The sequence below is a fragment of the Apis cerana genome, linkage group LG10 (genome assembly GCF_029169275.1).
Source record: "Apis cerana isolate GH-2021 linkage group LG10, AcerK_1.0, whole genome shotgun sequence".
Taxonomy (NCBI): Eukaryota; Metazoa; Arthropoda; class Insecta; order Hymenoptera; family Apidae; genus Apis; species Apis cerana.
The window spans coordinates 4698691-4723823 of record NC_083861.1 but is presented as its reverse complement, the minus strand read 5'-3'; the positions used below and the strand labels follow the sequence as shown (position 1 = coordinate 4723823).

Here is a 25133-nt window from a genome sequence, read left to right as displayed (position 1 = left end):
GACCGAGATAACTAAGAAGAATCGCAAAATATCGTTGTTCGATAACTAAGAAAAAGAAAAACCTGCGAAAGCCACAAGAAAAGCTTCTCCCTCCCCCAAACTTCCTCCTTAAAACACCACCACCAACAGCAACAAGAAAACCCCCTCGATACCTGCTTGTTTCAAAACGTTTAATCGCTGCTCGGAATCCGCGCAATTAGCGGGAATTAATGAGTCTTATCAGATGGTGGCCGGTTTTTCGATGCTGGAGCGAAGCAACAGCTAGTAGGGGGCGGTTTACAATGTGTCGCGTGGACGGAGAGAGAAATAAAGAGGGAGAGAGGGAGGGATAGTTTGGAAAGGGTTGGAGAAGAGAGGGTACGGGAGCGAGACGGAGACAGAAATGGTGGCGGAGGAGAGAGAGAGGTTGGAGTGGAGAGAGAGAAGGGGTTGGAAAGGTGGGGGAGAGCCGGGGAGGGAGAGGAGGTGGAAGGAAGGAGAAGGACGGAGAATGTCTGTCGTGGCGGTAGTAGCATATACGGTGGTTTAACTCGCGGGGAAAACTCTGAGAGCACGAGCTCGCGATCCTCAGTCGCGTGTGACACGCGGCCTTAGGTAGTCGTGCTGCTCTTGAATCGTCTCGTTTGCGTGGCCGCCTTCGTGATCGCGATCGCGTTCGAGGATCCTTCCCTCGACGTGTAATATCGGTTGGAAATCTCGAATAGCTTTGGTATTTTCGCGTTTGATTCGTGCTGGATCTTTTTTTTTTTTTTAAGATCGTAGGATCGTTGATATTTTTTTTATAATCTTTCGAATAATATCGAATAATTGGAAGATTATTCGGGATTATAATATCATATCGAACGTTCTGGAATTTTTATTTTCGTCGAGACGAGATTGGAGGAAATTTGTTGTTAGATTCGGTGATTTTGAAATCAAGATCGAATTTTATTTCTTTATTCGTGAAAATTTGGTGAAGATTGGATTTTATGCGTGGATTCGAATCTCTTATTCGCATTTCAGTGATTGCTCGGGAAAATGTAAATCGCGTGTATTCTTTGATTTTGCGAGTTTCACGAAGATCGTAGATCATTCCCGAGTTTTAAAAATTAATATTTCTATGGAAATAGAGATCGTGAATCGGCAGTGTTAAATTTCATCTCGAAGTTTGAATTTTCAAGGATGGAAATCTAAAGTATTTGAATCTAAGGAGTTTGTCGTGAGAAACCTGTGACCGAAGTGCAAAGTTTCCTGGATCTTAAAGACATTTGAATATTGACTTCGACTGTGAAGATTTCGCTTCTAAAATCGGCGAGTGATCGTAGACGATTCGAAATAGAAGCGCAGTTTAATCCAATGAAATTTACATAAGTTTACTCCTACGAATTTTGAAGACTTCTAATCGCCGAAAATAGGATCTATTATTATCATTGTCGTTTGACAAACGTACGATTTATCGTTTACTCGAAATTCAATGTTAAAAACGAATCTCAGAAAATTGAAATTCTCCGAAACCTTTGATCGCTGCGATCGATAGTCTATTCACAGTGTTTAATTTAAATAGATACCGATCTATTTAAATTAAAGTTGTAATTAAATACCAAACTACGTTTGAAACTTTTACTTAAAGTAAATCTCAAAAATTTTCTCATTCAAATACTAATCTATTTAGATTAATATTTAAAATTCCAATTTACTTTTACTTTAGAGATTAAGAAATTAACTAAGAATAGCATTTTCGTCCAATACACACACACACATATATATGTATATAATTATACGTGTAAAATTTTAAAACTTCCGAAAAACTTCTACGTTTCAAGAATCCATCACGGAAAATGTACTGCCTAAACGAAAACCATAATTCGTTGCAATTTTACCAACGGGATCTTGCCCAACTTCTCCGCCTCGACAAACTTTTCCATTAACAAGACGAGAACAAAGACCAGCGTCCATGCATCCGTGAGAAAAGTGTTGCAAATCCTCCATGCACGTTCCATTATACCGCTTGATTCGTAGGAAAAGTCATTATCAACAGTTTCGATCGCAGTTCGAACGCAACACGTTTGACCCCCATTGGAAATCGATATAAGGATCGAGGATAAAGAGATTATAAATCCCACGTAGACGATGAATATTTCATGGGAGGCGAGGTAAAACGATATCCTCTCCAAGGATTTATAACGATGCGTGTGAATGGACTGGATGGAATCGTTTCGAGACGTTTGACGAGAGTACCTGGTGAAACAGGAAGCGGAGGATGCAGGTACGTTCTGGTGGAAAGCGTAATCTAGATGTGTGTAGGAGCGATATGTTGAGAGGGATTTTTCTCTCTTTTGTAGAGAGAGAGAGGGAGAGAGAGAAAATTCGTTGAAATTTTGAGATACTTTGATTGATAGAAAATTTTGTATATAGAGACTTGAATCGAGACTTGAATTGGTTAATGATAATTACGACGGTAAATAAGGGAGATTAAGTATTCGAAGAGGAAAGTGACAACTGCGGAGGATGAAGAAGAAATACACCAAAAGGGGAAATGGTGGATTTTGGATACGTGATAAAAGATTAGCAGTGATATTATAGAAACTATCTTATTTCCATTATACATCTTAGAGAGATTAAATAAAGACTGAAATTGAGTTGGAAGAATTTGATTACGACAATAATAAACAATAATAAATAACAAATGATCTGTTGTTAGAACTGAGAATATCTCATATTTAATAAACAAAAGAGCATTACATAACGAAACTCTTTCGAAATATACTGGAGCTTCCATCAGAGAGAATTCCCCTCATCGAAAATTCTAAATCCAGTCAGGGAGGGTGATCGATGGGGAAGTAAAGATACGACGATAAATCTTTTGATCCAGGTAAAACAGAGGACAACGGAAGTGGAGGACGCGTACAAGAGGAGTTACATTCGAAACTGGAATGGAAGCTGCAATCTGGACGTTTGATAAACGACAGAGCTAGCAACGTTTCCACGGAAACGAGTCTTGCTTGCATTTCCAAAAAAAGAAAGAAAGAAAGAAAGAAACCTCGTCGAACAAAAGAAAACTAAAATTCAAAACACTTGCATCGAAGATATCTTCCCTTCCTAAATATTCTAAACCGAAACGGAATACAATCAACGTTGAAATCAAGTCAAATCGCGATAAGATCCGTGAGCCTCGAAGCGGAAACGGCATTCGAAGAGCGAACTAACGAAGTAAGAAAAGAAAAAAAAAAAGTGGAAGGAGATCGAAGCTTTTTCCAGATATTCCACGACTTCTCGAGCGAATCTTTAATCGAGGAAGAAGCTGGAATCTCGAGGAATCGAGAGATCGAGCGGGCTCGAAGAAATCCCTCCTCGACTCGAATGGACAATAATATTCGTTATCAAGCGTGTCTCTGTCACGTTTCGATCGTGGTTAAACCGATGGTGAACGACGAAGCGTGACCAGGTGCCGGAAGTTCTCTCCACGTCACTTTCGCCAACCAATTGAGCAACCAACTATCTCGCGGAACATGACACGCTCCACGAATCCGTGATCACGATGGAAATAATATTTGGTAGCGGGATTTGGTGGCAATCTGTGCCGTTTCTTTGAGAAAATCACGCTTGTTGGAGGAGGGAGCGGAAGTGGAGGATGCTCGATATCGCGAGTCGCAGTGTGCACGGATAAATACCATACATTTTGGGAGAACGGTGATCTCGTTTCGTTTTTCTAGGTTAAAAGGTGAAAGAAGAGGTAGAAAGAATCATGAGGGATAAATTTGCATTCAGCGTGAGTACCGTGAGAGATATTGGATTCTGCGTTTATTTTAGGAGGCGAGCGTGACATCGATGCTAACCGATCGATCGCTTTGTAGATGTATTTTCGAACCGTTGTAGCGGGTTGGGAGAATGAATTACATATAAAGTTGTTCCCTCGTAATCGTGTGCATTTTTAAGACGGCGAGAGATCCGAGTTTGAGACGGATGGCTCCGATTTTGTATTCATGGTGAAATGGAATTATCGGTTGAAGGTAGTTGGGGATAGTCGTTGCAATTGTGTCACGCGATACATCTAATTACGCCCTTTTCCCTTATCTTTCTTTGCTTTTTGTTCCGTTCATTATCGTTTCACAAGATTTAAATTTTTGTACAGCGCAACGAAGGATTTTTCATGAATGTTTTTCTCTCTCTCTTGAAGAAATGATTTTTAATATCGTTCGTTATTTGTATTCGATTTTTAATTCAATCTTTAATATCTATCTTTAATTTCTAATCTAATGTAAAATTAGACTTATCACAATGTTTATGAAAGCAGAAGTAATCGATAGATTAGATTTTTTATTTAAATTAAAATATTTTCTCTCCTTTGTATTTTATCATTCTAATTATCATCATTGTTTTCACAAATTTCTCTAAACAATCAAATGGAAATAAACTGAAAGATAATCTCATAGATAATCCCATTTTACCGAGTAAATATTTCTTCTTCGCCTTTTCATCTAAAAACGTCTTCTTAATAAATATCTCGCCGGTTATAAATCATTCCTTCCATGAATTAATAACAATAGTTAAAAAACATTCAGCTTATCCCGCCGTCCATCAAAATCCATTTTACTTTTAAATTAAAAATATAAAGTTTATACTTAAAAAAATCACATTGTCTCAAAATTCTCGATGATGCAAATGTAATTACTTTTCTCTGCGCTCAATCGAAATATACAAATTAATTCAATATGCCGTTGGAGAAAGTTTGAGGAGAAACGTTGCAATAATTACTCCTGGCGCAAAACTGGTTTCACACGTAGCCTATCGAACAGTGTTAATTACCATCGATTAAACGTATGAAAATTACGTACGTATTAACGCGAAATGATAAAATATAAACGGTAAAATATAAAACGAGCTCCTGATTGTGGACGCACTCGTCTCGATGCATTCTATATTTTATATTATATAATAGGTAAAACCCAATAATTAAATCCGATAAGGGAAATATTGTATATATATTTGTTTGCTACACATCGAGCAATTTCCGGTAACTAATAATTCGACGTGTACATATTTACAATTCAAACTCGTTCCGCTTATGATTTTATTTACGTAAGATCATGAATTTTAATTTCCTTTTTATCATGCACGATGAATCGTTAGAAATACGTAAAACATCTTATTATTAATTCTCGGATTTATAAGCTGATAGAAAAATTTTTCTACTAAATATTTTTATTCAATTATTCGATAGTTTATATTTCAATTAATGAAATTATCGTCATACTAAAAATAACCTTTGCAATCAATAAAAGAAATTTCAATAGTATTTAGGAAAGTAACGTGCCTTTGTCTCAAAAAATAATTTATCCTTAGACCTACATCCGTAAAGTTTCACGTATCACTTGTCCACTTCCTGTTAATTTCGATTATCATCATCGCATGCGCATTGATCCTCGTTAATCATTCTAATTCGAATCTGAACAATGTGATTTACAGTCGGGGGTGCCGGACATGCACGAGACCCTGTCCAGTTTTTCGGAACAGTTCAGGGACGGGCCGACGAAGCCGGAAATAAAGCCGGAAGCAGGTAAGGAGACGGAGAGGACGGTGGAGCCGAAGTGCGGTTGGTTCTGGTTCAGACCCAAATATTTGCAGCGATTTCGAACCGCGAAATGGGCGCTCTTCTGGTTATGCTGGACAGGTGCGATGCAAGGTATGCAATTTAAATTTGATCCCGGGTGGGGGGGGTAATAAAAACTAGTTTTACAACACTGATTTCCATTCGTTTTAATCTACTCAGAGAGAAGAGGAATCTTTATCGATTTTCTCGACTTCCATCTTAAACGATTAATAATTATTTAATATCTTCGGGTGAAAATATTCATATTTGGAAATACTTGTTCGAAATTTATACATAATTTTCCCTAAACACTCGATCAAATTTCAATCATCGGCGAAATTTCCATCTCGTGTCGAAAACGTTCGCCGATCAAAGTCGATCGTAAACGCGACATTTAACCGCAAACAATATTTCGTCGCCCTCTGGAACAAATCCACTGAATCCAATGGTTCATTTTTCGTATGCGTAAATCGTATGCGTAAACACGCAGACACGCGGGCCCCGAAGCTGATTGACTCTGATATCGCCGTTTGCCGTTACTAATAGCCGTGCATTCGAATGCAATTTCGAAGCTTTCACGGTGGCGCGAAAGGGAGGGGGAGGGGATAGGGTCGACGGTGACTGACGATAACCGGAAATCGAGTTTTCCGGCCCGGTGGCAGGAGGTTGACGCGCTGGAGGGTGGTGCACGTCGACGAAAGGAGAGCGGATCGAGGCGAAAAGGGCGGCGAGACGAAGGTCGTCGACGTTGGCTAAAAAGGGGTGGAGGAAAGGTTGGAACACGGTAGCCGTATTCGGTTTAAATAAGTTTGTTCGTCTCCCTGCCCCCCTCTACTCAGCCGACAAAAGAAATCGTCGTGTGGAGGTTCGTGCCTTCTTCGAGGCGAACGGGATTGAACAAATTGCTGGACAATGGAGCCGGCAATCGTCTGTACGTAAGTAAGAATAAGGTCGGTGGTGAGTGGTGCTCGTGCACGCAGGGTTATGAGAATTCGGATGTCGTAACGAGTATTACGTTTCACTATTGGATTTGTGTACGAAGTTAAAAGATTTCTTTTTTTTTTCTCTCAATACTTTGAGAATTGGTAGAGGGGAAGTATGGATTAAAGAGGAATGTTTTCTCTTGTACGAAACGAAGTAGAAAATTCTGTCTTCCTTAATTAAAATTATCCTATCCTAGGAAGTCGATACTTCTTGGTGCGAATACATCTTCAAAATACCAGAATAGCAGAAACAATTGATTGAAAATTATCTTCCATCCGATATTATTATTCCAATCCCTGTTAAATCATAATCATTCTCCGACCAATCGATCAAAAAAGTAGAAAGAAGCGAGACACGAAAAACGTACGCGCATAGAAGAAGAGGGAGATACGGCCAGCAGCTGGAGAAACAAATTATCCGCGCTGCACGACCGGTTTTAATTAAAATTCTCCTATTAGCGGTACAATGGGAAACGAAGGTGGTTCATTTTCCGGGTGGACAGACACCGGATACGCCGACACTCGAGCCAGGCCTCTTGCTGGCCACGGCCGTCTGTGAACGCGTTAATTCGATGGATGTTGTAAGGTTGGTGTGGGAGGGACGAGTTAAGAGTGTTACTTAATTGTTCGAGCTGCAGTTTGGTTATCTTAGGTTGCTAGTTACTGGGAAGAAATTGGTTTTCGCGGTAGGTTGGAGTGGCTTTGGTTGCCCGATCTCGTTTCGAAATTAGTTAGGTTATCATTTTTATTTTTACTTATTTGGTTTCATGTTTCGATTTCGATAAATACGAAAATAAATATTCTCTGCCATCAAAAATGATATGAAAGTGCATAAATAGCGATTCTCAAGTATTTTAATAAAAAAATAAAGATTGCAAAAAACTGGAAACACGTCGACTGAACTGGGAATTAATTCCATTTTAATTTGTTTAGAGATCTCACAAATAATGCAATACACCAAAACTGAAATAATCACCATACATATTTTCATTGTTCAACAATAAACTGCTACGTACCTTCTACACAATCTGAATGTAAAAAACGAGAGAAAAATTTCTACCGTTGAAAAAAATAATTCCAACCAATCCGCTCGTTAAAACGACAACCCCGGCGGAATCCAAGCATCAAAAGGGATCCGCGCCGCGGAAACCTCGAACCGTCGAGAGGATTCAGAGAGAAGATTCATTTTTTCGATTGTCAGAGAACGGTTGAACGCTTTTGTCAGACGATACTGCTACGACGATACTGGCTCCGCTGGTTTGTAATTCGACGCCCTGTCAACGCCTGCGTGAGCACCGGTTCGATTCAGAGGCGATTAGCAGCCTGTGTGTATATTCGTGAGAAAGAACTGTTTAACAGATTTACAGGTTCGAGAGAGAGGGAGAGAGATTTCTTGGAGGGTGAGCGGGACACTGGGCGTAGGGGAGACTTAATTGAATTAGTTCACCCCCCCTTCTGATTCATTTACACGCGGCACGCGGATTTGCTCTCGAGTATGCGTATCAGGGATCAACTGTGTTTCGAATTTGAGAATGGGGATCGAGTTATTATTAGGATGGCCCCAATATTCCTATCGATCGTATCCTGAATGTTTAACTTGGCCAGGATCGATGGATAGTATCGATAATATCGATCGAAGGTTTAGGCTCTGTTCGACGAGATTGGAGGTTGAGTTTTTTCAATGAAAAAGAGTGGCTCTTTTCTTTTTTTCTCTTCCAGCTATTAGAGATTAAATTATGTTAGTTCGAGAAGGGAGCTTTTAAGTAAATTATCCAATTTAATCCGTTAAGTTGTGCGATCGTCGTTATTGTGATAAACGATGATACAGGAATTTTTAAAGAGATTCATTATGGATGTTAATTTTCAACGTCCACAAACGTAACTCTGAATAACAATTTTAGGTCAGAATTTTATTCTAATGTAACGCTACGTGTGTTTTCAGGGATGGTGGTGAACGGTTTCGTGAACGTGGTCATAACCACGATAGAGAGGAGATTCGGTTTGAGGTCGTCTCAGACAGGGTTGATAGCAGGCGGATACGACATAGCCAGTTTCCTTACCCTCGTTCCAGTCAGCTTCCTAGGAGGACGCTCGAAAGCGTCGAAACCGAGGTACATATGCCCTCGAACGCGTTACGTATTCGCGTATAAGCTATTGTCACGCCTATTAATATTAATACCGATATCGATCCACCTCGACACTTCTCATAAATATTAATCCTAACGTCAGCCGGACCAACACCGTTAATTTCCATTTCCAGTTCCTTCCACACTTTCGAAACCCTCGATCTCTAATCGATAATCAATAACAGTTTGAATTAAACTAAACGAGGCTAATCTCGAAAATGAATATTTATTATCCTGGAAGAAGAGATTTTTGTAAATTTTTTGTTTGTTTAAAAATTCGTCGACTTTGAATGAAATTTTTGGAAAAATTGCACTGGTATATTATAATTGGTTGGTAAATGAGGATATGATGACTTGTTTTGAGATTTTTGGATTGATTTTTGTTCTATAGGTACATAGGAATAGGTGTTCTAGTCTTAGGCTTAGGAAGTCTCCTTTTCGCATCCCCTCATTATATTGCTGGGCCATACAGGGGTGGGCAACAGTCGGAAAATATTTGTCAAAGGGTGACGAATACATCCTCTCGTTCGGTAAGTGATGATTGATTCTAAAGATTAGTATTTTTTGCTAATCTTTGTTACGAAATTGTAAGATTTGAAATAAATTTTTCGAAAAATATCAAAGTCGTAAAGAAGAAATTGAGTAGTACTTTTATAAAAATAAACATTGGACAGATATTAATTCGGAATAAGTTGTTTCGACGAGCAATAATATACTTATTTTTAATATAATTATTTTATACGTTTTATTACCCGAGCTCAATTACTGGAAGACTTGTGTCTTTGATCTTTGAAGAGTAAACATTCAATTAGATGTAAAGGATAGTGACAGAGTTTATGGATCTCGTCCTTTGTAAAAGCAAGATCCATTTTACATACACTAATGGAATGTCATCTTCGTGTCATTAATTTATCATCGAATTAATCCTTATTTCGAGTAACTAAATTTAAAAAAATATAGATATAATGATAAAATCTTCACGATCGATCAAAAACTTCGACAAAAAACTATATCGTTATAAACGATATTTCGAGCCAACCGTTTTTCCTTTTTTCTAATTCCAATAAAGAATTTTAAGATATTAAGGAAAAGATGTTTTTAAATAATCTTTGTTCGTCTATCTCAGCTATCTTGTAGCGGATCAGTGGGCCAAATAGACCAAGAACCATACAGTGGATTGTACTTAAGTATCTTTCTGATAGCTCAACTTCTGCATGGGGCTGGCTCCGCTCCTTTTTATACGCTTGGTGTTACGTATCTAGATGAGAACGTGTCGAAGAAGATGTCCTCTGTGTACGTAGGTAAGAAATTTGTTTAATATTAATTAATTAATTTTTTCCTCTTCTCGTTATTATTACAAATTTTCAAGTATTATTGGCAAAATATTAATTTTATATTCACAGGAAGAACAACAAGGATAAATATGTTATTAATTTAAAAAGATTGGAAAATATTAATTTAAAAGACAGGTTATTTCATTTAAGTATGTATAAATTCATTATATATGTATGTTTATAACTTCTCTTATTAAAAAGATGCAAGTATTCCCTCAACATAAAATAAGCTAAACTTTTCAACTGTACTGTACCTACTTGACAAGTACTTACTTGATTTAACTTGGATATCCCGCAATAGCTCTTTGAGAATTGTCATATTCTATTGCCGCACTCGTTGCGCTTGCTTCAAGTTTTGAGCACTGTATATACTTCTGAAGTTTGAAGTTTCAAGTGCCGTCTTGTATAGGACAATCAACGTGTATAATTGATGTTAAGAATTTAATTGTTTAAGAAATTACGCTTTATGCTCTCTTATTATCTTAGCTTTATTATCTTTGTATATCAAACTACAGAAATCTTTTTCAACATTCATTAAATTTCTTATATGATAATGAATCATTACAATATTGGACAAGTTATTAATAAATAATTTGTATTAAATTTTTAAACCATCCTACAAACGATTTTATATAATAATTTTTCTGTTTAGGAATTTTCTACACAATGGCCATAATAGGACCTGCATTAGGATACGTGGTTGGAGGTGAATTGTTGAAGCTCTATACAGATTTTATCACCGTGGATCCATCAAAGTGAGTATTTTTTTAATTATGCTAACTACGTTCTACGTAGCATGGCTTCTAGAACTATATTTAATAGTTAGAACACGGATACGTGCAAATATAAAAAATATTGTCGAATTGCTAAAAATTCATTACGCACGTTCCAATGATTATAATATGACATATAGAAGAAATAATTGAATACATTATTAATATTATTATTATTCATTAATTCCTGTACCATCTTCATTGCTCGTAACAAAATCAATCCAGGATAAACGTTTAAAAATCTGGCAAGGGTCGCTTAAATGCCACGCCTCCCTAAATATCAGCCTCACCTTTAATCACATCGTAATCTCACCCCCTAAAAGATCGTTACTATGGTGAAAAAGAATATCAAAGACCCTTGACATTTCGGATGTTTAAATACAAATGGTGACAACAATCTGAAATCCATCGGATTAAAACAGAAAAATATGGAAAAGGAGAGGAAAGGAAAGGAAAGAAAAATCCATCTCTGGAAACCTTTAAACGTAAGATTAAAATTGCGGAAGAGGGAGGATCCATCGCGGAGGAAGAATTACGGTGAATGGACAATGGATTGAAAGTTGTCCGCGTTCATTTCGCCATAAAGAGGGTTCATAGTCGGCGAATGCCGATGGAGAATGACGTTTAATGGGCGCGCCATCGGAATTTGTCGCCTCTCGTGTCGCCACGCGTTTAAACACGTTTCCCGCTTTTTCCTTGTGCGGGGGCGGAGGGGCGAGCCGCGGTAACTTTATTAAATTCTCGACACGATTTATCGGCTGTTTCGTCCTGCTATCCGGGGGAACGGATATGTGGTTGCCACTGTACATTACTATTTATCATTAGTGGACCATTTAATGGTGGAAATTTACCGTTGCACGATAGTTTATTATCATTATTATTATTATCGAAGATCAATAAAATCCTTCTTACGAACGTTTTTGGAAACAATATTAAGGGGAATTAATCGAAAAGAAAATTTAAGAAATTGCTCTTGTAAAGAATACCCTTATCAACATATCTTCTGCTACGTGTTACTGTGACAGGTACAGAGAAAAGTCGCGTGTTCCAACCGACATCCGGTGATACGCAAATATGAATGAATCACATTCGCCGGGAGCATATTCCAGACGCGTATTCCCGTCGTGAACGAGAAAATTCGAACTTTATATTCGTCTTATAACCCGCGTAAATCCACGTCGCTGCTTTCTGAAATTAATCGCGAAATCTTGAGAGGACGAGGCTCGAAGGGATGGGGGAATAATGAAAAATTGCCGCGGATAAAAATTTCTCTGCGAAATTACCATTGGAGGGGGAAAAAGGTGTCTTGTTTTTAAAGGACCGAGATTACTTTCTATGTTCGCTAAATATTCCAAGATTCCATATTGATATAATTTCGATATTTTTAAGAATGTCGATACAGCTCGATGTTAAGTAAGTTTCTTTCGATGCGTTGTGAATATACTTCAACTAAATGTTGAGCAAATATTGCTTGAAACTCGCGAGGAATATAGATATCACGCTCATTACAATTATCGAGTTAAGGTTGGAGTTGATATACACAGGCTATCGGATTTTTATCATCTATTTTTGCTGTTTCACGGCCTTGAAAAGACGCCTCCGCGAAGATATGCGCGCAGTTGCGATGGCGAAAGCGTTGTCAGAGCGTGTTTGCTTAATTACCGGCTTCTTGTCCTCGGCTAATGAGCCACGGATGCTGATGTTCTTCTTTTTCGAGCATACGCGTCATGGTATTAATTAATTTGCTACTTCTTTTTTTTAATTTTTTTTTTAAGCGGAGGATGGATTCTTTTGATGAAATTCGAGGACGAGGAAAATTTTGAACGAAGATTAAATTTAATCTACCGACGAAGGTATTAAGATACGAATAAGGGTAGTTTGTAAGGGTATTAAACGAACTATTATGTTATTTAATCAGAAAACTGGATGCATACGTTATACAATGTATCTCGTTCGAATTTGTTGCAATTGAAAAGTAAAAAAAAGAGAAATTACCAAAGAGAAATACCTTTCTATAAAATTTATTAAAATTTTCAGTTTAAAAAATACTTTTATTTAACACGAATTAAAAACTATTATTTCGACATAACTGGAAATTTAATGTTACGAAGAATAAAAATGCAAATGTATTTAATATAATTTGAAAGATGCTCGGTTCCTTCAAACTCTAATTACTACTTATTCCATGGCAAATCGACAACCAAGCGCGAAAAAATAATAATAACAAGACACGCGCACGAAAATGTACAATCGTTCAACTCGAGGCAAATCTTTGTCTCGAGCCAGAATCTCCTTTGCCCCGTAGAAAATATCCCGAAGGACCATTAGAGCGTATAATGGGCCACGATTAATAGTGCATGTAACCCCGTACACGCGTGCAAGAGAGGGCGAACTCTCTCATCCCATGGGGAAAATGTCAAGCGGTGAACCAATGTTTGACGATGACGCCGATGTTACCCTTCAAAACTGTCACTTCATCCCCCGACACTTAGAGTACAATCAAGTTCCATTTGTCCGCTCGCCTCCCCACGGAGCAACCCTCTCCTCCCCCTCGCACCCACCCTCCACGCGAGAATCGAATTAATCTCGTCTCTCGTCTTTTTTCCTTCTTTTCCCTTTCACTTTCTTCTTCCTCCGATTTCTCCTCCGCCACCGTGACGTGTAACAGCAAGCATAGGAACGATAAATAGAGTTGTCGATCGTGTAAAGGATTTTTTCAACGTCCGAGAGCTTCCATCCTTGCGAATTATACTTTTAAATGGCCGGATATCGATTTCGAGGTGTGGTACGAGAGACGGGTTTTGTGGCCCTTTCTTGATTATTTTTTTTTTTCGAGTTGAAATTTCTCTTATTCGTTTTTTATGTTTCTTATGCTCTGGTGTTTCTAAAATTACCAGATATTTTTTTTTTATCGGAATAGTACATGGATTGATTTTTTCATTAATAATTAGAGAATGTCTTTCTGTGCGTTGTACGAATGATTCGAGAAGAGGTTTTGATGATTCAGGTGATTCGTCTCGATATTTCGAGTATTAATAAGAAATGGAGGAGATTGATATCACGAATAAAATAAATAAATTCGATACGGTTTTATTCGAGAGAATTTTATTGCAACATTTTTATAGGATTCCGTTCCATTTATAAAATTATTTTGATTGATTTTCCATTTAAAAAGCAATTTAAAAGCTTATGCGAAAACGCGTTCTTTAATTTGTTGGATTTAATTTCAATACGTTTATATTTATTGCGATACGCGTTAAATAAACAAAGCTGTATCAGCGCTAATAAATAGCAATAGTTTATTTCACAAAAATGATATTTTATATATTAATATGACGACACAAATTCCAAGCATTAAAATATCCATAAAACGTTGTTCTTCTCGAGATTTATCTTCGAGGAATAAGAAAGCGCGAAAAGATAAATATCCCTTTCGTTCCTTTGTTTCCACTTTTGTGCCGATCCCTTGCACCGATTAAATGCCTCGAGTGTCAAAACATTCCGCGAGCAATCATTTCCCTTCTACTTCTTTCCTCGATTAATAAATCGAGACACACCCCTGTTCCCTTTTAAAGCTCGAGGAGCAAAGAAATTATTATGGTAACAGCTTACATCGAGAACGACAAGAGAAAGGAGAAGAAGAAGGGAAAGAAACGGTTGGGGACTGAAATTAAAAGTCGAAAGGATTTCCCTTCGCGTTTCACGGTTAACTGAGTCTACGGAGGAACCGAGTGGACATCAGTAAATTTAGAACCCTTGCAACTTTCTTCTGAAAGCTCCACTCCTAGAAATGAATCGATGTAAACACGGGGACGGTAGAGAACATTTTTTGCGGAATTTCGAACGGGTAATGATCGCAGTTGGAAGCATTTAATTAATAAACTTTTTTTTTCCTTTGGAAACGCGAAAATTTCATCGAAAAATTTTGGTAAAATTATATAGAAAATAATGATTCTGCTTTTAAATTGCACAAAATGGGGAATTTAATGATTTGTTTATTAAAGATACAGGTAAAATTAATTATTAAATTTGTCTTCGTTTTTCTAAAGAAATTCCTTTTCAATTTCGTTCACTGTCAACGAGTAAAATCAACATGGAAAAGTTACTCGAACGTCGTTTAAAGATCGGTTACTATGGGAAAGTGGGAAAAAACGAGAGAGAAAAACGAGAGAGAGGGTAAGTAAACGGCGATTCCTTGTCGGTGTAGTGCAGTTAGGTTTGCTAAGGGATGATCGCGCAGTTAGTCAGCCGTTTCCGGGCAATCAATCACCTCTTCGCAGTCGAGGTTTTACCAGGGAAAAAATGAGATCCATTGGCCTTGGTAACTTTGATGAGAAAAAAAGTTACGTAAAGCCTCTGCTAGGAATATTCTGCCTCGCCAATCGATAAAAAAAAAGTCCTTGTCCGTCATATCGAATCGATTCAACGTGAAATATTATATCTATTGGGTAAACAAGATAACTTGATCATTTTCAATATCTTAATTGAGTTTAATAATATGGGAAAGAATGTTTCAAATAAAAATTTAAAAGCGTAGACGAAGAAAGTATAATCTTTTAATAATTCTTTTGTGGATTATCTTTAAATGATTCATTATATGATATTTAATGAATTATTATTACGAAACATATTGTTTCGTATCTATAAAAATTTACTTTCAATCGAAAATTATTTGTTTAGAAGATATCTCGATGCGATGGAACCATTGTTTTTAAATTTTCATCGCTATTCCAATTAAAATTAAACAAAATAGGACCTCGTATTTATCAATAAAATCCATACAAAATATTCAATGTTTTAAAAAAAATTTATCAAAAAGTATTAAATTTTCCTCGCTAAACAATCCCTTCCATTAATCAAACAACATTCTTCGCCCTAAAGATTAAGCACTTTCACGATAAAAGGCCCCTAATCCTCAATTTAAAATTCGATTATCGCAACACCTAAACGGCGAAAGTTTAAAGGCTGCCTCGCAACAAGGTTTACCAAGATTTCCAAGCAAAACTTAAATTGCGTGTCGAAGCAGGCGCAATCCGATAATTTGCAAACAGAGAGACGCCTCATCCTTTCGCGATCTTTAATAAAACGAAACAGAAACGAAACGTTTTGTGGAGAGCTAATAACATTTCCCGCGAGTCCAATTACATTTCCTTCCGCTATTCCGGTGTACGAAGCCGGAAGCAAGGAAAAGAATGGGGTAACTAGTTGCATTACGGCCACTTCCGGTTACGAGCTCGCCTCTCTGCATGCACGCGCCTCATTTAATTTAGCGGACCAAGATTCGACGGCAGACAGTCATTTCGAGTAACTTGGATACTTTTTCACAATTTTCCGCTCTCTCACTATCTCGAGATAAGTTATGCCGCTGTAATATCCCGATTCTGAAAGAATTTTCTCGGTTATGCCCCGTGCGATGATGATGGCGCATTGTGCGAAGTAATAGAGGATGATGAGCGACTAAGATTGAAGAGTATTGTGTTCGTGGATACATGAAGCTGCATTCTTGTATTTTTATCTTCATATTTAGAAAGCATATGGAAAGTATTACTTGATCGTTAAATTTTTAATGTTTCAAAATTTATGAACGTGCAAAAATCTATTTGGAAATCTCTTGATATTTTTGAAACAAAATAATAAATGTTCACCAATGGAAAATAAAATAAAATATTCTACAAAATGAAAATCTTCATCGTCCTTTTTCTATACATATGCATATATATATATATATGTATTTTTTTCTAAAATTAGAAATTTTTCGATATCATCGAGGCCGAGGAAAAAGAGAAACTTCCAGAAGCTCTGTAACCGGCAATTAGTCGAAAAAGTTGCAGAAGCTCGACTCGGTAGGGGATTTCTCGCTGGCGCAATTAAAAAACCGCGGCGAGATGCGCCGGAAGTTCCGCGACGGTGGAGCAATTCCGGCCTACTCACCGTGTTGAACGAACTACAATCCGCTCTACTGTTCCGGGATAATTACATTTTTACCCCGGCTATATCCTTCCCAACTCTTATTTGTTTTACGCGGCCTACTTTAAAGCGTTTAAAAAAGATAGGGTTGACCCGTTTCGCGATATTAGAGACGAAACATTTTCAACTTGTTTCCGTTTAAATATTGTTAAATCCTAGATTGATTAACGTGGAGTTATTAAAAGAATTTTCTTAATTTGAAAAGATAGAATTTCAAAGATTAAATATAAGATTAAATCAAAGTGGAGTAAGTCGAGATCTCCATAATTGAACGATAAAAATGTTCAAAAAATGTCATCAAATTTTCAAATCCAAAAGAAAAATTATTAAAATAAGAATCGTGGATTTCATCTTATTCAAATTTAAAAAGCATGATGATATATTTGAAGTAATTTTTGAGAATAGAAAATTTCTAATATAGCACTTAATAATTGTTAATAAATATTCTTTTTTCTATTCACGATTCTGTGTGATTTGCAAAAGTGTTTGTAATAATTTAAGGAACCAATTTCCAGGATTGGCTTAACACCAAACAGCAACGTATGGGTGGGAGCATGGTGGATAGGTTTCCTAGCGGCTGCAGTTTTATGTTTCATAATCGCTATACCCATCTTAGCGTTTCCAGCAGCTTTGCCTGGTAATTGAATTGTGAAATATTTTACAACACACGCTATTATATAATAAGATTACCACTCTTTAAATTATTATTTCAGGAATATCCAATGCATAACCTCAAAATTACACTGAAACAATATCCAATATCAATAAAACTTTAATGATTATAGATCCTTCTATTTACAATTTTCCACTCAAATTACATCCTCTCAACAATCATCCAGATATACGTTCAAGTAACAGTTCTATCCACACAAATTTGCATGAATAAATATCTCTTTTTCAGGTTCAGAGAAATTGGCTAAAGAGAGGGTGTCAGAGGCGCACCAAAGGAGCACCAGAAAGCAATCGTCCTCGAGCGATCGAGGAGAGGCATTCTCGAAAATACGAGAACTGCCTCGCGCCCTGACCGATCTGCTCGGTAATCCTGGCTTTTTCATGTTAAATCTGGCAGGTGCCAGTGAAGGATTGCTTATCGCCGGTTTCGCCGCTTTTCTCCCCAAGCTGATCGAAAATCAATTCAACGTCAGCGCTAGTTCCGCCGCGTTACTAATGGGTGAATAATATTCAAGCATTCTGTTGTAATCAATCAAAGAAAGAAAGAAGGAGAGAGAAAAAAAACGAGAGAAACAACCTCGACCGCCTCTCGTCAGTCGTAACGCGTAATCATCGACGATATTTCGTCAAATACCTCCCTCGAAACATTTTTTATCCCTCTCTCTCTCTCTTTCTCCTACTCTTTCGTTAAAATATCGACTGAACGATATGTTACCGTCAATTATCCGCACGTATGTCGCGAGATAAATCATCCTCGACGTTTTTATACGGAATATTTACGATTGACTAATGTTTCGACGTAATTTCGTGAAATTTCGATAGCACCGAGAGGAGAATTATGGAATACTCTTTCATCCTCATTTTTTTACCTAGATTTTTCTTTTTTCTTGCAGGTTTGGTGACTGTACCTGCAGGCGGTGGAGGTACCTTCCTCGGTGGTTACCTCATAAAGCGTTTTAATTTGCCCTGTTCGGGCATTTTAAAGTTCTGTCTACTAGCCACCGCGTCCTGCATCGCCTTCACTTTGTGCTTCGTTCTGAATTGTCCGAATTTAAACTTCGCAGGGGTCACTATACCTTATTCGAATCAGACCAAGTAAGTGATTGTTATTTGTATGTGCATGGATGCATGAAATTCTGTAAAAGTAATTTCAATAGTATAAAATTGGATGTTTGAAATTTCATTTTGTAATTGACTCGTGTACTAAAGCTAAAATTTCTGGGAAAATATAAATATAAATATAAATATCGCTACTATCACTCACGAATTTGCATGATATTTATCGAGGATTTTATGTTTTATTTCATTTTTCTTATGTCTCTGTGATATTATTCGTTCTCATCTGTACATAATAGGTCTACGAGTTCATATCTGCTGATATTAATTTTTGTTTTTTCTTTTTTTTTGATGATAAAACTCTATATTTATCTGAAAATTGGTTCTACATTGAAGTATAAATATAATTCATATATATTAATTGGAATTTATCGATTTTTCTTGCTATCTATTGATTTCTCTGGTTTAAATAAGAGAAATTCATGTTTAAGGTAGCTTCTAATAATGTATTAACTAAAACTTCATTCAAATAAATGAAGTTTCATTATAATCGCTTTTACTTTTGCAAAACGAATATTTTATAATACAATTAATTCACTGCTTCATTTTATTGAATAATATTTCTAATATGATACTTCTATTGAATGATATTTGAAATGTATTTAATTTAGTCAATTCACCATTTTATATAAAAATTAAAAATAAAAAGAATCAGAAAATTAAATCAGAAACTAATCAGAAATAAATAGATATAGACCATAATGTAATTGTACCATTATATAAGATAAATTTCAAAATGCAAATAAATATCTATAATAATCAAAAAATTTCATATTTACAGAAAAACTTTTTCATTGGATAACACGTGCAATAATGGCTGCGGCTGCTCGAGATCAGAGTTCAGTCCAATATGCGGAGTTGATGGAATCACGTACTATTCCCCTTGTCACGCAGGATGTTATCAAGGAATGCGACTAAATAACGTCGAAGTCGGTATAATTTCTTATCTTAGTACTTAGTATGCAAGCTTATGAAAGTCCAGTCCATTTCTTGAAATCATAAAATATATATTTTTCTTAACCTCTGGCATTCGTGATGTATATATTTTATAAAAATCTACATTCATTGCAAATCAGAAATAAATATACATTCAGTTAAAAACTATCAGTCATTAAATTAAAAAAAAAAAAAAATGAAGCTCGATACTGATAAATGTCAATATAATCATATTTATAGATATTTATTTTTCTTTGAATTAAATGTTTATATTTTTATCCTCATAGTTTATCTATTTCTAAAATTTCATATTTTTCCTTATTATTTTACAGATATATACAGACTGCACATGTATACGAGCACCACCAATGAATCTAACTACTGCAGATAGTGTGATTAGTTACGAGGCAATAAACACTACTTGCAGCACATCGTGCTCTTATTTATGGCCCTTTATCGCTCTAGCATTTTGCAACATGTTTATAACCTTTCTTTGCACGATGCCCGCACTTTCTGCGACACTTCGCGTTGTTCGAGACGATCAAAGATCGTTTGCCTTAGGTATACAATGGATCAAAGTTAGAATTCTAGGCACAATACCAGCACCTATGGTGTTCGGTGCTCTTATAGATGAAACATGCATTTTATGGAACAAAACTTGCGACGGCGAAGGATCCTGCCTCGTTTATGATAACTTATATATGAGCAGGTATGATAAATTATATTTGAATCTTTAAATTGTGTTAAATACTTTGGAATTTGTTACTTATTCAAAAAAATTATAAAATAAAACTACCTTCATGTTTGTATATCTTCGTTTAATTATTTCTATATCTGTAGAAATCGTTCCACACTTGATTATGGCGTCCTCTATAATTTCATTAATGGCCGCTAAAGATTAGAACATTTAAATAAAATTGAAATAAAAATGGCGGTTTTAACGATTAGAATTTAACATTTATTATTTTATAATACTTTGTAGTACAAACATTACTATTTGAATCTTGATATAAGAATTATAATAATTGAGTTGTAAACTATATTATGTTTTTATTAAAAATTCACTTTCATCATGCAAAATCAGACATTTATAACCATGCAAAAATCAATGAGCATACCTTGTTTCAGATATATGCTAGCATTAGCTTTCATCGGCAAAGCAGCATCCCTTCTTTTCTTTTTCCTGGCTTGGTGGACTTATATTCCTCCAGGAAGTAGAAGAGTTGCACAAAATTCGCGGGAAGAGCCCACAACAACATTTGTGTTAAACGACACTCAGCACGAAGCGCCAATCACACCAGCTACAATAAATCCTATAATTGATCCGTAAAGAAAAATCTAGCATTCTAATTATATTATCTTAAAAATATCACGAATAATCACTATTTAATAAGAACTTTTAATGTTTGCTAAACTTACCAAAAGAAATAATCGAAGAAATGAATTTCAAAGAAATTTCTACGTACACTCTCACTCCACTGAAACTAGATGACACTATGTGCTAGTCTATTAAATCGAGTATCGATACTGCGACATCTATCTTCTTCGATTTGATAGGTACTTTTTTAATGGAGGGATATTTAAAAAATATTTCATTATTTAAATATATAATTATCCATTTTTAATAAAATTTTATTTATAGTTTATTGTAAAATAATTATTAAAAAATTGAAATGTAAATGGAATAGATAGATATTTATTTAATACTTTTATTCATTAATATAATCGTTTATAACAGGAGGAAATGATTTCATTTCTCGGATAATTTATAGGGAAATTTATAAAAAGCGTGATTATTTATTATTGTTGTAATGTTAAGTAAAAAAATATTTGCACAGAAATGACGTATATAAATAAGTAATATAAGTAATATAAAAGTAAACTAAATTGTGAAATCAATGAAACTCGAGTGAAGTTATTTATTTCGAGAGTTGTTGATTCATAAAATTGTAGATACATTTATACGATTTGCTATAAGTAGAATATTTCGTATAAGAGCTATCACTGCCAATTGTAAAGATCGTAACATTGTTTTTAATATCAATAATCTCGTTTTTTAACGAGAGAATTATAAATACCAATTATGAGATATAATGGGCAAGTGCACTTGTAGTCCTTTTCGATATTTATTATTACTTCCCAATGGAATATTTCATTTATGAAATTACGATTTTATATGATATCAATAAGAATAAAAGAATAATGGATAAACATTTGCTTAATATATTACTACGCTTTCTGTATTGTTCTATAAAAATTAATAATTGCAGTTAATTATTGTATCAAAAAAGACTATTATGATTAAATAGAATTATAGAACAATACAATATTGTCCGGTATTATATGATCTGAATGTATTTTCAATTTGTGTGACATCTTGTAATTGTATTCTTAATATTAACTGATTGTCAATTAAATTCAAAAAATGTATTTATCACAAAAGATAATCAATGTTTAAGATAAAAAAAGAAATTATTCTACATGTTCATCTTATTTATGCAATATATAATTGTTATGTGACTAGCTAAATTATTAGTAGCACAGAAATTTCTCTGGAAAACATTGTTTTTTCATAGAATTGATATCATATTTGTATAATGTTATTGCTTGTATAAAGACGATTATCTATTATCTAAAAAAGAAAAAAAAATAGATCAAGTTTTATTGTGAATTGATATTTATAATAGTATATATAATTATATATAATTATAGATACACATAGTTGCAAGTTTTGGTAGCATATCCTAGCATATCCTATTCACAAGTTGAATAAAAAATATATTACTTTGGGAAATTTTATATATTAAAATTTGATATGTCATATTTAAGAAAATGTTTTTTCAAGTTTAATGCATAAACTAAGAAAGGAAAATGGGAAAAAACTATATATTATTTTGATATCATAACTTAATAAATTGAATTATACCAAAGTAGATATTATCGATATTTACTTAAAAATTGTGAATGTCTGATTGTACAAATTTTATCATTTGATTATAAGAGAATTGAAACATTTAAATGTTAAAAAATTATATCATTTCTTATGAATATTTGTCACAATAAAAATGCGGCGATCAAAATAGAAATGCATGAAATATTTGTGCTAATAAAGTACATGGCTGTATGAAATGTCATTTATATTGCTTTGATATGAAAAATTTTGTGCGATTTGTAATTGTAATTATTTTTGTTATAAAATATTGATATGTTAAACACGTGTATTATACGTGTCGCTAATAAAAAGTTAGTGAAATATGTTAATTATTTTGGTTTCTCTTATCTTTTCCATCCATTGCTTATAGAAGAATCATAAAATCAATAATAATATTTACGTCAAAATTTATTCACATGTTTAAAATATAGATACTACTAGTTATTTCTGTAATTACTTACGTGTTCACGTAATATGATTGCCAGATAAAAATGATTACATTATAATTTACGTAATAAATATGTTGAATAATTCTTGATATTCAAAGCTACATTTTTTTTTATTATATATTAAGAATATTATCTTTATTTTTTTACTTTATTTAATTGTTTACTTAAAGTTAATATAGTTTAATCACAAATGAATAATTTTTAGTTTAGTTTACAGGTTATGTACATATAGATTAAATGTAGAATTACATTCAACTGCAGTTACATGAATGATCACCTTTAGATACAATCGCAAACATATTTATCGACTGTTAGATTATTACTGTTTTAAGACTTTTTATTTTTATATATAAATTATATATAATAATATGTGCTATAATTGCATATAATGAGATTAAATGAATGAATTAAAATGATTAATTATTAAGTACAAAATAATACTCTATTAATGATTTATACGTTGTATATGTATATTGTTATATACATTTATTATTATATCATATATAATATCATTAATAATATTATTATATCATATATAAATATAAAACATTGTATAATATAATTTTTTGTAATATATAATAATAATTAATATACATTTATTTTATATAATTATCTTATTATATGATATAAAAAAAAATATTATGAAACTGTTAATCAGCTGGCCTCTTGGTCTAGGGGTATGATTCCTGCTTTGGGTGCAGGAGGTCCCGGGTTCAAATCCCGGAGGGGCCCGATTTTTTTTATACTAAAATTTATATTTTTAATATTTACATAAATAATCATAATTTAAATAAATAATCATAATATATACATATATATGTAGATAAATATTTTTCTTTTATATTTAAATATATATATATATAAAATCGGTAAAAATGATATATATAAAATTTAATAGTAAAAAATTATTTTTAATAGTAAAAGTATAAAAAATATACATATTTTTAATTACATAAATAAAATTTAATTTATAAAAATATTTCTCTTTTTTTACAAATTATTTTTTTCATTAAAATGTAAAAAATATACATATTTTCAATTATACACACTAGTTTTAAATTAAAAATGTACAAAATAAGATTCTTTTCCTTTGTCATTTTTTTATTTTTCATTAACCATTAAATAATTAATGTTTTAGGAGCATCATTAGCAAGCACGAATTCCAGACTTAAATTAACAACTTTAAATTGCGCGCGATATATTTTCCTACTCCCAAGAAAGTCAAGATGGCGGCAACGCCAGTGCGCATGCACCAGTTCCTGAATGGTCGGGCAAAAACACAGCTGGTCTATGATCTCCGAAGCAAGCTGACGGTTGAACGCTATCAATGTGATTTTCGTGAAATTCTTACCGATCTACCGGTCAGATCGTGAGGTCAAGACAGGCGTGCGTGAAAATTTGTTCAGTGCTCGATTTATAGTGTTAGTGAGTGTGTTTAGATGTATGCAAAACTTGTTAATCGCGGTGTCACCACGAGGATTTTTCACTGCCCTGGATACAAAGGAGTTTCGTGAGGTGCTTCGAGCGTCCTTTCGGTAAGTTTACAATTTCTACTTGAGAATTTGTCGCATCGTGGTTTTCTTCATCGCATGTGATATCGAATTTTCAATCAATCCACAGAGCCAAGTGACCTTTTTCAATCTACCGAACGTCTATATCGCGTGTCTATATAATTTTCTTTGATTCTATTTTTTATAATAACAATTTCTATAAGAAATCGAACAAAAAAACACAAAGTTTATCATATATTTCATAAAATAAATTCTAAAAAAAATTTGCAGTCGAAACAATATTTCAAATAACGAAAAGGATACGGCATACAGCATCTTTAGAAATAGGTCAGAATAAAGTTTTCGTAATCTAGTCGTAAGATTCTGAACAGGTATCGCCTGTTGAGAAAGAGATTTTTATCGTGAATTATCTCTTTGCATATGGGACTTTGAAAATAAGCTGTCTTTGTTATCTTACACGCTTGTCGAGAATTATACTTTTCCATTCAATTTTTTGTTTTTAGGCAGCGCATTCTTGTACATTGTGATTATTTACTATCTACAGACGAGAAATTTCCAACATTGTGAAGAATATTCCGTGCATAATAGGATTCTTAGGGTAAAAGGATACATCTTGAAATTTTAATCTTCCTTTTGTTATCCGGTCGCCGTCGCCGTCGCTCGTTTTCGCTGATGTTTATGTGTAAACACAGCTGTGCCATAATTCCATGGATAACGTTATCGTGCCACCGTAGTATCTATATATCGAGGTCTTGAACCTCGGCG

General features: G+C 34.4%; 2 protein-coding genes, 1 long non-coding RNA gene and 1 other non-coding gene across 26 annotated transcripts in view; 3 read left to right on the top strand and 1 right to left on the bottom strand.

Moving 5' to 3' along the window:
* The window catches only part of LOC107993307 (uncharacterized), a 42366-nt gene extending 21630 nt beyond the window's left edge, over positions 1-20736 (bottom strand). For 2 of the 4 annotated variants that reach the window (XR_009831557.1, XR_009831558.1), the window contains exons 1-3: positions 20595-20736; positions 20273-20367; positions 19320-19529 (exon numbers count right to left, since the gene is read on the bottom strand). This is a non-coding gene — a long non-coding RNA (uncharacterized LOC107993307). Of the gene's footprint in view, positions 1-13873; positions 18561-18688; positions 18853-19319; positions 19530-20272; positions 20368-20594 lie in introns of those variants that run through there. The other 2 variants (XR_003696447.2, XR_001765075.3) reach the window with 2 other exon arrangements.
* LOC107993305 (solute carrier organic anion transporter family member 4A1) overlaps positions 1-22737 on the top strand; it is a 40420-nt gene extending 17683 nt beyond the window's left edge. For 2 of the 6 annotated variants that reach the window (XM_017049663.3, XM_062080818.1), the window contains exons 3-13: positions 5446-5662; positions 8495-8663; positions 9070-9208; positions 9805-9979; positions 10665-10767; positions 17268-17389; positions 17654-17923; positions 18318-18519; positions 19322-19469; positions 19809-20185; positions 20605-22737. In XM_017049663.3, the coding sequence (XP_016905152.1) occupies positions 5446-5662; positions 8495-8663; positions 9070-9208; positions 9805-9979; positions 10665-10767; positions 17268-17389; positions 17654-17923; positions 18318-18519; positions 19322-19469; positions 19809-20185; positions 20605-20806 (2124 nt within the window). In that variant the 3' untranslated portion in view covers positions 20807-22737. Of the gene's footprint in view, positions 1-413; positions 3749-5445; positions 5663-8494; positions 8664-9069; positions 9209-9804; positions 9980-10664; positions 10768-17267; positions 17390-17653; positions 17924-18317; positions 18520-19321; positions 19470-19808; positions 20186-20604 lie in introns of those variants that run through there. The other 4 variants (XM_017049664.3, XM_062080819.1, XM_062080820.1 and 1 more) reach the window with 4 other exon arrangements.
* A 780-nt stretch (positions 22738-23517) lies between these two features.
* Trnap-ugg (transfer RNA proline (anticodon UGG)) lies at positions 23518-23589 on the top strand. Its single transcript has one exon. It is a non-coding gene; the product is annotated as a tRNA-Pro (tRNA).
* A 524-nt stretch (positions 23590-24113) lies between these two features.
* The window catches only part of LOC107998865 (solute carrier organic anion transporter family member 3A1), a 113390-nt gene continuing 112370 nt past the window's right edge, over positions 24114-25133 (top strand). For all 15 annotated transcript variants that reach the window (XM_062080813.1, XM_062080805.1, XM_062080812.1 and 12 more), the window contains exon 1: positions 24114-24392. The gene's annotated coding sequence lies outside the window, so the exon portion shown is untranslated. The remainder of the gene's footprint in view (positions 24393-25133) is intronic.